The 16,404-nt window shown below is 49.0% G+C and overlaps 1 protein-coding gene across 4 annotated transcripts in view; it reads left to right on the top strand.

Moving 5' to 3' along the window:
* Positions 1-16,404, top strand: part of PHLPP2 (PH domain and leucine rich repeat protein phosphatase 2) — a 153,550-nt gene that overhangs the window by 110,835 nt on the left and 26,311 nt on the right. For all 4 annotated transcript variants that reach the window (XM_037877416.2, XM_037877417.2, XM_037877418.2 and 1 more), the window contains 3 exons: positions 812-922; positions 1,570-1,764; positions 2,210-2,441. In XM_037877416.2, the coding sequence (XP_037733344.1) occupies positions 812-922; positions 1,570-1,764; positions 2,210-2,441 (538 nt within the window). The remainder of the gene's footprint in view (positions 1-811; positions 923-1,569; positions 1,765-2,209; positions 2,442-16,404) is intronic.

Raw genomic sequence — 16,404 nt, forward strand, 5'->3', positions numbered from 1 at the left:
CTGAACATGAGCTCCCAATGCAATTCTGTGGCCAAAAAGGGCTAATGCAATCCTTGGATCTATAAACAGGAACCTCAAGTAGGAGTAGAGAGGTTGTTTCTTCAGCAATAGTGTCCAGTTCTGGTCTCCACAACTGAAGAAGGATGTTGATAAATTAGAGAGGGTTTGGAGAAGAGCCATGAGATGATTAATGGATTAGATAACATACCTTATAGAGATAGACTCAGGGAGCTCAATCTATTTAGCTTAACAAAGAGAAGGTTAAGGGTGATTTGATCAGTCTCAAAGTACCTATAGGAGGAACACAAATTTGATAATGAGCTCTTCAGTCTAGTAGACAAATATATAACAAGATCCAATGGTTGAAAGTTGAGGCTAGACAAATTCAGACTGGAAATAAGGTGTACATTTTTATCTGTGAAGCATGTACCAGAGGTGGAAGTAATGTGTTGACTGGGTCACTGAGCACAGCAAAAGTCCTTAACATCCCCTTCCCACAATCATTCATCCATGACTGACTAATGCTGTCTGTCTTGCAGCAGTCAAAGTGCAGATGCTGGCTGTACATCAGCATAGAACTGTTAGGCAAAGAATCTCTTGGTTGGCACCTTGTAGATACATAACAACAGCCGATGGAAGGCTTCGTCCTTAATCTCCTTTCCTGGGCTCAGCTTCTTCCAAGGGGCTGCTTTTTAGGAACTCTAGATTGGTAGGGTGAACTGGCCTTTACCCCTAATGCTTATATGGACATGCCCCAGGCTGTTGTGCAGTCTGTGGGAGAAGAATGACCTTTGTGGTGCTCTCTCTGCAGTCACATTGCCACCCTGAAGATTGATGCCAAGCCCTCCCTCACGGCAGACTCAGTACTCTCCTCTGCGCTCTGGAATCATGGGTTAGCCGAGATGGCTGGCCAGAGGAATAAGTGAGTATTATTGCCTGATGTGGGGCTCACACATGGATCCTGAGACACCCACTCTGTTCTGGGGCGAGGGGCAGCATACACTGCTGAATGACCATCCAGCCAATCAAACCCTGGTGTCCTCGGGAGCTAGCCAGCCTTCTGTGGCTTCCTGGATCATTTGCCTTCTCCTGGCAACTGGGACCTCCCTTCCTCACTCCCTTCCTTGACTAAAGTCCACATGCTCTGGGACACTGAGGGCCTCTGCCCCCCATCCCTGGGTAGAGCTGCCTTTGCTCTCCCCGTGTGTGTGTGTGCACACAGAAACCACTAGGTAGAACTACCTCTGCACTCCCCATGCAGACTCTGCATGTTCCCCCTATGCTGGCAAGGAAGTATGGCCCCACTGGTCTGGACACTAGCCTTGGACTTGAGAAACCTGAATTTATGTCCCAGCTCCATCGCACATTTTGTATGTGACCTTGGGCAGGTCACTTAGCCTCTCTTTGCCTCAGTTCCCAATACGTACAATGAGATAATAGCACTGCCCTACTTCACAGGGGCACGTGAGGAGAAATAGTTTGGAGATTGTGACTCACTCAGATACTATGGTAATGAGGCCATATAAGTACCTCATATAGATTCAAGCTGCTTTTCCCCTCCCCCTATAGGCTCTGTGTGTCGGCCCTGGCTCTGGGGAGCTTTGCAGACAGTGTGGAAGCTGTGTACGGCATGTTTGACGGTGACAGGAATGAGGAGCTGCCCCGTCTCCTGCAATGCACTATGGCAGACGTGCTACTTGAGGAGGTGCAGCAGTCGAACATAGACTCTGTGTTCATGTCTAACACCTTCCTGGTCTCCCACAGGTAGGCCAGCAGGTGCTGGGGGCACTTGTTGAAACTGGTCAGACTGATGCATGGAGATGTGAGAAGGGCACAGGAGAGATCCTCTCCCAGTGCAGGGTAGGGAGGCTGCACCTGTAAGCAAGGATTTGTTTGTTCCTGCAGTTTGATAAATGGGTGAGAAATGTGGGGAGGAGGCTCAAGTGGGTGGCTGGTTTGTTGAGGGAGAGGGGGCCTTCTTGCATCGATGGGAGAGAAGGAATCTCACTTGTTGATACAGGATCGAGTGTGGATGGTCTCTGCAGGGTGTTCTGCTGCATCTCTCCCAATGGGTAGGGCTTGGGGTCACGGATATATACATCACTCTGATACCTAGCACTCTGTGTATGAAGGAGAGACACAGGCCCATTTGTTAAGTACCTGTCATTGGAAGCTTTGTTCTTTTCATACGGTCTCTTCTTTCCAATAGGAAGCTGGGGATGGCTGGCCAGAAGCTGGGCTCCTCTGCTGTCCTCTGCTATATTCGACATGATGCTACTGACCTGGCTGGCAGCTTCACTCTGACATTGGCCAATGTGGGCACATGCCAAGCCATTCTGTGCCGCAGTGGAAAACCCCTGCCCCTTTCCAAAGTCTTCAGCCTGGAACAATATCCTGAGGAGGCCAGGAGAGTCAAGGAGCAAAAAGCCATCATAACAGAGGTCAGTTCTGCCTTTCTGCAGCTCAGCTTTCATCCTGTAATATGGGTTTAATAACAGCACCAGGCTCTAACCTGCTGCAGAGGACATCACAGCAGAGTCTACAGAGATAAATATTTGCATCTCTTTTGTCTCTGCTCCTTCCCAGCTCTGCTCCTGCTGCTGGTGGGACATTTAGCATTGAGCAGTCTTGAAATGCCATGCTGAACAGACAGCTGGGCATATCTGGGAGGGTGAGGGATAGGTATGGGAAGTCAGCATATCTAAAACCCCACATGCCAGAACAAACTGCCAGCTGATGTGCGTTGTCTCCCTGAGGCTCATTGTGAAGATCCTGACCTAAGCAAAGGGTCATTCACTTAGTGAAACAAATGAGCTGTTTCAACTCTTCACTCCCTCTCGCATGGGGCCACATGGATGGGGATAGATTTTAAAATGGTCATTTTCTGGGCTAAAAGTTAGGATGATTTGAATCTAGTGCAGCAGGGCTCTGACTGACTATATTATGTGTGTGCGGGAGGAGGGGTCGCATCTTATTCTGAAATATCTGTTCTTCTTTGAGTGATGGTCCCTATGTGGATTCCAGTCGCGGGTGCATATGCGTGCCATGTGCTGGAGCTGGAACTGTTCATAGTAGTGTCTGTCAACCCGAATGTGTGTCAACCGCGTGGAGTGTCCAAGGCTTTAAGAAGCTGTGCGGATCGATGCCGCTCCAGTGCCCTCTTACTGCCGCATGGCCAGAGTCGGAACCCCCATTCCTCGGTGATTGTAAGCTTGTTTCAAGTTCTCTAGTTCTTGCGGTATATAGTTATTCATAGAGTAATTGTCCATCCTCGTTTTTCCTGTCCCTTAGTTGTTAGTAGTCAGTTGTTAGTTAGGAATAAAAATCCAAGACTTTCCCCTTGGTGGGACTCTCTTCCCAGCCAGGGCACTATGCCCAGACAAGCAGGGTTTGAGTACTGTGCTTCCTTCCCTTGCCCATTCTCGGGGAGCAAAGAACATGAACGATACCTATACTGTCTTGACAAAGCTCACATCGCTGCACGCTGCTTTATCTGCTTCTCTTTCCCACCCCAAACTCAGGAAGCTTATGAGATTTGCCTCCATAAATTCCTGATGGAGGAGACTATGTGCCCTCGTGCACCACAGAAACCAGCACCAGTGTATCTGTTTGATAGCCGCTGTGCACCAGCGGCCAGCCCTACTTCCAGTCCATCCTGCCGGGCACCGCTGGCACTGCCACATCCAACTAAGCACCGTGTGCATAAAAAGCACACCATGGGCACAAGCACAGCATTTCTTCCCCAAGCCGTGGCAGGTCAGGTGAGAAGTCTCACACCAAAGATGAGGCTCCCCCTGCGAAGAAGTCTCATTCTGAGCATAAATCCCAACACCGTGCTCCAGCAATGATGACCTTGGCCCCAGTACCAGCTTTGCAGCCTTTGCCTCCACGGACATCCAGTCTGCTGGGACCATCTGGTATCTCTTGCCTGGTCCCATGCATCCCAGGATGCCTGTCGCCCTTGACTCCTACGACTGAGCTGATGCTGCCATTTGCTGGCTCTCCGCCGCACTGCCAACCACCCACGGTCCTCCATTCCTACTTGAGGAGCCTCTCTTATTGATGAACCGCCCTCCATTGCTTCCCACTGCTCTGATGGTCTCGGACACTTTGCCGATCCGTAGTTCACCTACCCAGAAGGGACCACCAGTTCCAAGCGACCCTTATGCTTGGCCCTATTGAGCAGCTTGGGACCCATAGCGCACTGTATGCACTGCCACCACTCTCCATCTGCTACCACCGCCTATGACTCCCCTTTGGATGCCCCTGTTCCACCGGATCCACTTGCACCATTGGCACTGCTGGAACAGTTGGCCCCACCAGTCTCCACTGGCACTGCCTCCTCTCCTGATGATGTGCCCATACCTCTGTCTCTCATCTTCAGATGATCATGCTAAGTATCAAGCCCTCCTTCATCATATGGCCACTGCCCTCAAACTTCCTGTGGAGGACGTGCAGGATCCTCAAGACCAGTTCATGGATATTCTGCAGCCTCCGAGCCCCACTCGTACGGCCCTAATGCCATCCTTCAACCTGCACAAGCAGTTGGGCACACACCAGCTTCCTGTATGTCTACTCTAATGTGAGCTGAATGCCGCTATTTCATGCTGGCCAAGGGTATGGACTTCCTTTTCAGCACCCCGCTCCAAATTCCCTGGTATTCCAGGCAGCTACGGAGCGTGCCCACCAACAACACCTTCGCTCCACTCCCCCTCCTTCCCCGACTAGGCAGGCAAAAAGCTTGGCATTGTCGAGCGTAAGGTTTACTCCTCTGTGGGCCTCCAATTTTGTATAGCCAGTTACCAAGCCATTCTGGCCAAATATGACTCCCACTCCTATGCCAAACTGGCACAATTTAGGGACTTTCTTCCCCCAGACAAGCAACAGGACTTTCAGTCACTCATAGACGAGGGCATGTTGGTCACCAAAGTCGCACTTCAGGCTGCAGTGAACACTGCAGATACCATCTCCCAGATCGCTGGCCTCTGTGATGGTGCTCCACCGTGACTCATGGCTAAATTGCAGCCCCCAGAAGGAGGTCCGGACAACTGTTGAAGATCTCCCCTTCCGTAATAACAGACTTTTCAGCAACAGGAGGGATGAGTCCCTTCACTCCCTGAAAGACTCCCGAGCCACCCTCCGGTCCCTGGGCCTCTATACCCTGGCCCCAACTCGTTGACAAAACTGGTCCTCCTTCTGCCCCTGCCCCCGACAAACTTACCAGCCTTATCCACAGTGCCAGTCTGAACTACCCCATCGCTGTCCATGCTCTCAATGCCTGCAACAATCTTTTGCCTCTAACTCGGCTGCCTCCATGCTCACCCACTGTACCCCCAGACACAACTTTTGACTCCTTCGCAGAGAACCACAAACCTTCCTCCATTCCGCTGGTTATACTCCACATCATCTTTGGCGACCGCCTTGCCCTATTCGCCTGCAGCTGGAGCAAGATTACTACCAACCAATGGATGCTTGATGTCATTCGCCACAGCTACCTAATAAAGTTCTTTCTTTCCCTCCTCACCACCCTCCCCATGGTCACCCTTTGGACCCCTCCCCATACCACCTCCTCCAACAGGAAGTGGACGCCCTCCTCCACAAGGGTGCCACAGAGCAAGTACCACAATGCTATCGTGGCCATGGCTTTTACTCCGCCTATTTCCACATACTGAAGAAAGGGGGTGGTATCTGCTGTAACTGGGTCAGACCAGACTGCTACAGGAGAGACAGGTATATTAGCCCCAGGATAAGCAGGTCCGTTTTCCCTTGGTAGCTGAACAGGGGTTACTCTAGGTTAATTAGGACACCTGGGGTCAATCAAGGGCCTGCACAGAACCTGTTAAGAGCCTCCCCTCCAGCCAGATAGGGGTGTGCGATAGGAGCTGTGGGAGGAAGGCGAGCTACTGGAGAGCTGGGCGGTGCAGACACTGACAAGCACCAGGAAAGAAACCACGCAGGTACAGAGGCAAAGGGTGGGAGAATCCCTGCCCAATGGGGCGGACGGCCCTTCTGGGCCCCCGAGGTCTGAGGGAAGAGACTCCGCCAGAGGGGAGAGACTGAACCAAGTGTCTGGTCTGTTGCAACCACGCTCACAGGGGCTACCAGAAACTGAGAGGCTCCTCTTCCCCTCCCCCCATCAAGGAGGCCAGAGGGGAACACTGCTCTGGCAGGGTGTGGACAGCAAGCCCAGGGGCATGGGGAAAATTCTGAGGGAAAGAGGAATACCCCAGCCCGCCGTTAAATGGAAGTGCGGGACCCACTGAGGTGGAGAAGAAGCTCTGTCACACAGCCCTATCCTGGAGCTCTGCTTACTCAACAGATTTATCCGCAAGTTCCGCTTCCGGAGGGACACATAAGAATGGCCATACTGGGTCAGACCAAAGGTGCATCTAGCCCAGTTTCCTGTCTTCCGACAGTGGCCAATGCCAGGTGTCCCAGAGCGAATGAACAGAACACATAATCATCAAATGATCCCTTCCCTGTCTCCCATTCCTAACTTCTGGCAAAGAGAGGCTAGGGACACCATCCCTGCCCATCCTGACTAATAGCCATTGATGGACCCATCCTCCATGAACTTATCTAGTTCTTCCCCTGATACTTCTGTGTCTTCCCAGGGGAGCCTGGTTCACAGCTTTTGATATGAAGGATGCCTATTTTCATATCGACATTCATCCTGCCCACAGTAAATTTCTCCACTTCATGGTAAGCTAGTCACACTACCAGTTCAGAGCCCTTCCCATAGCTACTGCCCCCCCAAATCTTTACCAAGGTCTTCGTCATCCTAGCGGCATATATGTGCCGCCTGGGACATTCCCTCTCTCTCTACCCCGCTGTCTGGCTTTTCGTTGCACTCTCCTGCACTCGTCTCCTTGCCACTATCCAGACTGGACAAGCTCAGCATCTGCATCAATGAAGACAAATCAATACTTACTCCCACTCACAACCTCATTTTCATAGGGGCATCTCAACTCTGTCGCAGTCCATGCCTTTCTACAGTCAGACTGTTTCGCTGCCCTCACCACTCTCATTGCGCGCATTCGCCATTGACCTCACACGTGCATCCGACAGTGCCTCTCGCTCTTTAGCTACATGGTGACCTGCACCATGGTGACACCCTTCACACGCCTTCACATGCACTGCCTCCAACTCTGGCTCCAGTTGACTTACAACACACAGAGGGACCCTCTCTCCAAGCTGGTGCTCTTCCCCCGCTTCCATCCTGGTCTCCCTCACTTGGTGGTGCAACCCGTCCTAACGGGCATCCCTTTCACACCTCCAGTGCCATGCACCACCCTGACCACCATTATCTTCCTGGCAGGATGGGGAGCACATGGGGAGGGCCACATGGCCAAGGGCCTCTGGTTACCCAGGGTAGCCAGAATGCATATCAGTGTTCTTGAACTCCGAGCCATCCACCTAGCCTGCCGTGCACTTCTACTATTCCTCCACTCCCACCATGTCCAACTGCTCTCCGACAACATGGCGACAGTCGTATGTATCAACAAACAGGGCAGGGCCTGCTCCCCCTTCCTCTGTATGGCTGCCATTCTCCTTTGGAATTGGTGCCTCAAACACAGGATCGCGCTCCATGGCATGCATCTTCCCGGCATGAGCAAGTCCTTCGTGGATAGCTTCAGTTGCTCCTTCTCCTAGTTCTGCAGTTTCATATTTGAGTTCCTTCAGAACTCCTGGGTGAATACCATCTGGTCCTGGTGCCTTAGTACTGTTTAATTTATCAGTTTGTTCTAAAGTCTCCTCAACATGGAGCAGTTCATCAGATTTGTCACCTAAAAAGAATGGCTCAGGTGTGAACCCACTGATTCAGCTGTAGTCACCTCTTGGACCAGATCCTGTGTGCCACTTAGGACTAAATCAAGAATTGCCTCTCCCTTGTGGGTTCCAGGGCTAGCTGGGTCCCACTGCCTTCCTGCTGTGGCTGGGCAGCTGCTCAGGGTCCCACTGCCTTCCTGCCGCGGCTGGGCAGGTGCTTGGTGTCCCCCCACCAGGTTGGGGGCTGGGAGCTGCAAGGGTGGGGCTGGCTGCGAGCTCCAGCCCCAGGGCAGAAAATGTCATGGAGGTCAATGAAAGTCACAGATTCCATGACTTCTGTATCCTCCATGACATAATCATAGCCTTACCTATTATATCAATATTCTAATTTAATAAAAGGCGTTCAAGTTCACCCATCTTAGTATTTAGACTTCTTGCATTTGTGTACAACCACTTATAAAATTTGTCAATACTTAGTAGTCTGCCTTCATGTGATGTAATTAAATGAGAATCTTTTTCTTTTGACTGTTCCTTTTCTGTTCCTACCTGTTCTTTATCATAGAATCATAGAAGATGAGGGTTGGAAGAGACCTCAGGAGGTCATCTAGTTCAACCCCCTGCTCAAAGTAGGACCAACCCCAACTAAATCATCCCAGCCAAGGCTTTGTCAAGCTGGGCCTTAAAAACCTCTAAGGATGGGGATTCCACCACCTCCCTAGGTAACCCATTCCAGTGCTTCACCACCCTCCTAGTCAAATAGTTTTTCCTAATATCCAACCTAGACCTCCCCCACTGCACCTTGAGACCATTGCTCCTTGTTCTGTCATCTGCCACCACTGAGAACAGCCTAGCTCCATCCTCTTTGGAACCCCCGTTCAGGTAGTTGAAGGCTGCTGTCAAATCCCCCCCTCACTCTTCTCTTCTGCAGACTAAATAACCCCAGTTCCCCCAGCCTCTCCTCAACTTCTATCCTCTACTATGATATAAAGTATCCCCTTGAATAAATCCTCCCCTAAGGGACATGTCTGTCCAAACCATGTGCACTTCCGCACCTGCCAGATTTTCCCCAGCCTTTAGTTTAAAAACTCCTCTGTGACCTATTTAATTTTACAATCTAGGTCCATTTTGGTTTAGGTGGAGCCCATTCTTCCTGTATAGGTTCCTTCTTTTCCAAAAAGTTTGATGATACCATTATGGGACACTTTGTCCAGTTCTCTTGTCTACACTTAAAAAAATATGATGGCAAGTGGAAAGGGCTTAGAAAAGAGCTACACAAATTATTTGAGGTCTGGCACACCTGCCTTATAGCAAGAAACTAAAGAAGCTCAATCTATGAAGTTCATCTAAGAGAAGGTTAAGAGGTGACGTAGTCATTGTCTATAAGTACCTACAAGGGGAAGAGATTTGTGATAGTAGATGTCTCTTTAATTTAGCAGAAAAAGGTGTAACAAAATCCAGTGGGTGGAAGCTGAAGCTAGACAAATTCAGTCTAGAAATGAGGTGCAAGTTTTTATCAGTGAGGGTACTTAACCATGGGAACAACTTACCAAATGGTGTGGTGGATTCTCCATCACCTGCAGTCTTTAAACCAAGACTGGATAATTTTCTGAAAGAGATGCTCTAGCTCAACCAAAAGTTATTGACTTGTTGCAGGAATCACTGGGTGAAATGTGCTGGTCTGTGTTAAGCAGCTGGTCAGACTGGATGATCAGAGTCGTCCTCTCTGACCTTAGAATCTATAAAGGTTTTCCCCCACCATTTACTCCTCCATGATGTGGCAAGACCACCTGTAGGAAGGGAGTATGTTTCCTGCCAGCAAGGGGCCAGTTAATGCCACTTGTGGTTATGTGCCATGTGTCACAGTTTCAGGGCAACTGCACTTGTATTCTCCCTCTGTGGTCCACCAAGTGCACCCATTTTATGCTTCTGGCTCCCAACCATCATCTCTTTTGGGTGGAGATCTGCATCTCACTCCCTCCTGACCAGGGATTTTAAGGCTCTACAGCTCCCTGCCTTACACTGTGGTATCCTCAGCAAGCCAGACTGCCTAAAAAGGTCATCAGCTGGGCTTTGCTTTCTTTCCAAGGGCTATGGTCAGTGTATTGTCCATGGTTATAAGATACCACACAGCTCTGTCTAAGAAAGCCAATTTATTCAAAGAAAAGCATCACAGAGAAAATGTATTAAAACAATAAAAGAACTTACACATGCTAACCAGAGGTCACCCCAACTCTAACTTAGGGTCTTGGTAGGTTTCGGTTCTTCAGAACCCATCATTGGGTTTCCCCCATGGTTACATATTCATCCCTTTTAGATCTGGAACCAGAACAAAGGCAGCTGTTTCTTTATACATCTCTGGGCTTTGATCTTGGCCTTCTATGAAAGGTAGTCAGCAGATAATGACCTTCTTCTCAGGGCGTAGCTTCAAAAAGCTGGGTTTTTGTCTAACCAGAGTTGGGGAATTTGCATTAACTTCTCTCTAAGGATTCCACAAAAAAGTCACTTAACACTTACTGTCCCAAAAGTCCATACTTATCTGGCACATTTCAATATAGTCTTTGAGCTCCCAGGTCTTGCATCTATCACATCTTCTCCTCCCCCCCAACCCTCCCGAGAGGTGATGTACGGTCCCAGTCCACAATAATATGTAAACTTCATACAATAAAGTATTAAGGATATTGCAGGACATTGTCACACTATGTATAATGGTCTGCTAGGAGCGGGACTGAGACCCACTTCCCATAGACCACAAACCGTCCACCCGATAGGTATACACTAATAGATTATAAAACCAGAAGGTTTCAGAGTGGTAGCCATGCTAGTTTGTATCAGCAAAAATAATGAGTCCTTGTGGCACATTAGAGACTAACTAATTTATTTGGGCATAAGCTTTCATGGGTTAGAATCCACTTCATCAGATGCATGGAGTGCAAATGCAGGAGTGGTATAAGGGACCATCGGAATCATCTAGTCTGATCTGCATAACTCAGGCCATGGGACTATGCGAATTATTTCCTGTTTGCACTAAAGCATATTTCTTAGAAAAACATCCAGTCTTGATTTAAAAATTACCGGTGATGGAAAATCCACCACAACTCTAGATAAATTGTTCCAATGGTTAAGTAACCTCACTTTGCCTATAAATATAAGCCTCATTTCCAGCCTAAATATGTCTAGCTCAACTTCCAACCATTGAATACTGTTATATTTTCTCTCCTAGACTGAAGAACCCTCTGTTATCAAATTTTCTTCTCTGTATAGGAACATATAGACTGTGGTCAAGTCATCCCTTAACCTTCTCTTTAAGCTAAACAGATTGCGCTCCTTGAGTCTGTCACTATAAGACAGATTTTCTCATTTTTTAATCAGTCTCATGGCTCTTCTCTGAACCCTCTTCAACTGATCAACATCCTGCTTGAACTGTGGACAGCAGAACTGGACACAGTATTCCAACAATGGTTGCACGTGTGCCAAATACTGAGGTAATACAATTTCCTTACTCCTGCTTGATATTCCCCTGTTTATACATCTAATTATTGCATTAGCCCGTTTGAAAACAGCATCACATGGGGAGCTCATGTACAGCTGATTATCTACCATGACCCCCAAATCTTTTTCAGAGTTACTGCTTTGCAGGATAGAATCCCCATCCTGTCAGTATGGCCTGCATTCTGTGTTTGTAGGTGTATGAATGTGTTTAAGTGTGGCCAAATGCAGAGGCGACACGCAACTCTTGATGGTGGCGGGGTGCACAATTTAAGGGGGTGGGGCACTTGACCACCCCACATGTCATCTCTGTCCCCTTTCCCACTCCCCTCCCCGGGCCTCCCGCTCCAAGCCAGCACCACCTTGTCCCCACACCCCTCACAGCTCCTTCCCCACTTCCTCCATTCCCTCCCTGCCATGGGCGCAGCACAGGCCAGTGGCCTCCAGACACCTACTGCCAAACAGGTAACTGTGGTTGCGGATGAGGAAGATATGGGACTCAGTGGGCTTCCCTCTGCTCCCTCTGGCGAAGCTGCACTGCCAGCCCCATCTCTCTTCCCTGCTCTGGGACCCTTCTAGCAGGGTTCAGCAGGTGCGTGGTGCCTATGCCTTTCCCAGGCATATTACTTTCAGCTGTGCTCATCCTAACTCCCACCCTGGCAGAAATCTGGGGGGCATATGACTCTGTGTGCCCCTATGCTTCGCTTCTGGCCAAATGTATGTTGTTTGCTTGCGCCCATTTTATGAAGCTATGTAGATTATTCTGTATCAGTGACCTGTCCTCTTCATTATTTACGACTCTCCAATCTTTGTGTCATCTGCAAACTTTTATCAGTAATGATTTCTTTTTCTTGTATGTCATTGATAAAAATGTCAAATAGAGTAGGGCCAAGAGCCAATCCCTGCAGAACCCCACTAAAACACAGCTGCTCAGTTATGGTTTCCTGTTTACAATTATGTTTTGAGACCTGTCGCCAGTTTTTAATTCATTTAATGTATGCCATGTTGATTTTGTATTCTAGTTTTTTCAAAATGTTGTGGGGTACCAAGTCAGGTGTCTTGCAGACATCTCAGAGCTTGTCTACATGAACTTTTAGTTCTCCTTCAAATGACTGTGCACATATATGTTCCCCTAGGTGGCCTCTGCTCTCCTTGTGTTCTCAGACAAAAGTATAAAGGGGTGGGTCTACCCCCCTCCCTCTCAGTTCCTTCATTTTGCACATGGCAAGAAGTTGTGCTCCCCATAGCATTTGCTTCAGTTAGCCAGCGTTTCAGAACTCGTTTAGTGTGTATTGTTGTAGTAGTATTTTGTGTAATATAGTTAGTTTAGGTAGCATTTAATAGTTACATGGAGAATTTATTATGCAAAAATCCCCAGGTTTTAAGAAGTGTGCCACATGTAAGGGTGTTATGCCTATCTGTGACAAGGATAAGAGCTGCTTGATTTGTCTTGGTGAGGGCCATGTGAGAGACAAATGCCCTACTTGTACATCCTTCCCCACCAGGACTAAAAACAGAGGGATTTATGCCTCAAAGTTCACCTCATGAAAGACGTGATGCGTCCTGTGTCAAAACAGAGCCCTGACTGGGAGAGATAGTGGGTTCAGAATCCACAAGGAGTGCCTTTCAGCTGTACCTGATTCAAGGCACAAGTCTGGTGAGAAACATCTCTTTGCCCTCACCGTCAGCTTCTTCAAAGCGCTCCAAGCATTCCAATGCTGACAAGCGGGCAAAGTCTTGGAGTTCTCCTAGAAAGACTGCTAGTAAGTCCTCCAGTACTGGTTCAAGACATCACAAATCTAGAAACTCACCAGCTCTGTCCAAGGAAGCACCATTGACTCCGGCTCTTTCAGGACTGTTGAGGCTGGTGTCTTCAGTCCTTCATCTTTCCAGCTGATCCAGTCTACCTCAGTGCTGCTGGCTCTGTGGACACACATATATGCACTCTTAACCTGTTGCCAGAGCTGTCCCATCCATAGGATGGACTGGGGCAACCGTCCCAGGCCCCACGCTTTTGGGGACCCTGTGCTTTGGGACATGAGGTCCAGGGTGGCCTGGGGAGCTAGTGGGGGGCCTGGCACCGGCAGCAGCGAGCAACCCAGCCTGCTCCGCCTCGCCGGCTCCCGGCATCGCTCGGGGGTGGGGGTTTGGGGAAAGGGGTGGGATGGGGGCAGGGCAGGAGTGGGAAGAGGCGGGGTGGGAGTTTGGGGGAATGGGTGGAGTGGGGGCGGGACCTGGGTCCTGCCCCCCTCCTAGGGATGGCCCTGCCTGTTGCAGTGCCCTCTACTCTGCAGGTGTTCGTGCTGGCAAGGGATCTTCTCTGTCTTCCCCGCCAGACTCTCCTTTGCTGCAGGGGGCTCTGCTTAAAGGCAACTCCAATATTGCTTTGTCAGTATTCTCAACACCATTGCACACAATGCCCCCAATAAACTTGAAGTCATCAGCACTGCTGGCTCACTCAGCACGACAGGAGCTTTTAGTCATCAGCACTGTTGAGATACTCCACTCAGCCAATGCACTTCGGGGCCATTAGCACTGTTGGCTCCATCAAATACAATACTGTTTCTCTGCCTGTTATGCTGGCACTTATCACTTCATCTGCATTCTGGCCACCTTGACCCTCAGTTTTGTTGGATCGCAGTGTTTCTCCCATACCCAGACCACCTTGAACTACAACGAGCACTGCTCCTCCCTATTCCGAAGAAACCTATATTTATTCCTCAGACTCTGAAAGGGAGGAACCTGTATCACTTTTAAGATCTTTTAGATCACCTTATAGGCCTTCTGCCACGGTTACGGGATCTAAGGACCAGGACTAGGTTTCTTATAAGCAGGCTTCAGCAGGATGTCTCTCACTGTGGATGGCTCGCACTGTGCAGTATCTTTCATGGCCTTAGTGGTCTTGGGCTGCTCTGAGAGATTCTAGGCCTCCATCACGCTCATGCTTTAGGAGAAAGTTGTCTCCTCCTCCCCCGTGCAGGAAACCTCTACCCAGGATTCTACTACGATCTCTCCACCCACTGAGTTGGACCCCATGGACTCCTTTTCAATAGGACTCCCTTTGAACCGATGGGTGCAACCTCACACTTGCTTATTGTCTATGAAGGCAGCATTTCTGGTGGCAGTCACTTCCACAAGGAGGTTTTAAAACTTCAAGAGCTCCTGGGTGACCACAATATTCCATAAAGACAAGGTTTCCCTTAGGCTATACCCTAACTTTATGCTTAAAGTAGTGTCATCTTTCCAGCTGAACCAAACTATTCATCTTCTGGTGTTTTCCCCCAAAACTGCATTCTTCCAGAGTTGACAAGTCTTTGTACTTTGGACATTCGTAGAGCTTTGGCATTCTGCCTGAACCAAACTAGGTTCTTCAGAACCTCTCCCAGGCTTTTTGTAGCCTACACTGAGAGTGTTAAGGGTCAATCAATGTCACCTCAGCAAATCTCAAATTGGATTTCTGACTGCATTAATCCTCTTGCTAATGTCTCTCCTCCACCAAGAATAACAGCTCACTCAACCAACTCAGTTCACTTCATCAGCCTTTGAACAATGTCTCAATAGCAGATACCTACAAAGCAGCAAAATGGTCGTCTGTACATACCTTTTCCGGACATTACACCATCACTCAAGCCTCTTGTGATGATGCCAACTTTGGCAAGCCTGTGTTACAATCTCTGTTCACGTGATCTGAAGTCACTCCACCTGTACAGGAACTTCGGATGAGTCACCTGCAGTGGATTGTATATGTGCACAGTCACTCAAAGGAGAAAAAATGGTTAGCTACCTGTACAGTAATTGTTGTAGTTCTTTGAGTAGTGTCGCTATGGGTGCGCCACTGTAGGTGTGTGTGTGTGCACACGCGGCTCCCTGCCTGCCACGAGACTAGCCAGTGTGTGTGGGCATTTCTCCCTCAGTTCTTTCTCAACCACCCTATGCTAGAGAGGGAGCTGAGAGCTGTCTGTTCACGGATCGTTAACTCCTGATAGTTCTGCAAATTTTTTTGCTGCTTTGAAGCCCCTTTCTTTTAGTATTTGTTTGCTTTTTAGTTGCCCATGCCAAAAAAAAAAAAAAAAGAGAGAGAGAGAGAGAGAGAAAAGAAAACAACAATAAGATCTCGCCTCCCGCCAGCCCCGGCACGGGGGGACCCCTGGACAAGGATAAGGATATGCTTGGCTTCCCAGGCTTCAAAAAGTGTCTTAGCTGCAAAGATTCCATTCCAGTAACGGACGGACACTTGCAGTGTATTCACTGCCTCAGAGAGAAGCACAATCCACAAAAGAGTGGTTGGTGACAGCAGCTAAAACCCAGGTTCAGGAAGTACAGAGAGTTAAGGCTAAGGGTATGTCTACACTATGAAATTAGGTTGAATTTATAGAAGTCGGTTTTTTAGAAATCGTTTTTATATAGTCCATTGTGTGTGTCCCCACACAAAATGCTCTAAGTGCATTAAGTGCATTAACTCGGCGGAGTTCTTCCACAGTACCGAGGCTAGCATCGACTTCCGGAGCATTGCACTGTGGGTAGCTATCCCACAGTTCCCGCAGTCTCCACCGCCCATTGGAATTCTGGGTTGAGATCCCAATGCCTAATGAGGCAAAAACATTGTCGCAGGTGGTTCTGGGTACATGTCGTCAGGCCCTCCATGAAAACAATGGCAGACAATCGTTTTGTGCCTCTTTCCTGGGTTACCTATGCAGATGCCATACCACGGCAAGCATGGAGCCCGCTCAGCTCACTGTCACCGTACGTCTCCTTGGTGCTGGCAGACGCGGTACTGCATTGCTACAAAGCAATAGCTTATTGCCTTGTGGCAGCAGATGGTGCAATAGGCCTGATAACCATCGTCGTCATGTCCTAGGTGCTCTTGGCCACCTCAGTGAGGTCGGTCAGGAGCGCTTGGGCAGAATTGGGAACAGGGACATAAATAGGAGTGACTCGACCAGGTCATTCTCTTTAGTCCTGCCGGCAGTCCTATTGCATCGTCTTCTGCCGAGCAGCCAGGAGATGAGGATGACTAGCAGTCCTGCTGCACCGTCTGCTGCCAGCCTAAGATGTAAAAGATAGATGGAGTGGATCAAAACAAGAAATAGACCAGATTTGTTTTGTATTCATTTGCTCCTCCCTCCCTCCCTCCGTGAAATCAACAGT

This window comes from Chelonia mydas, chromosome 12 (genome assembly GCF_015237465.2).
Source record: "Chelonia mydas isolate rCheMyd1 chromosome 12, rCheMyd1.pri.v2, whole genome shotgun sequence".
Lineage (NCBI taxonomy): Eukaryota > Metazoa > Chordata > Testudines > Cheloniidae > Chelonia > Chelonia mydas.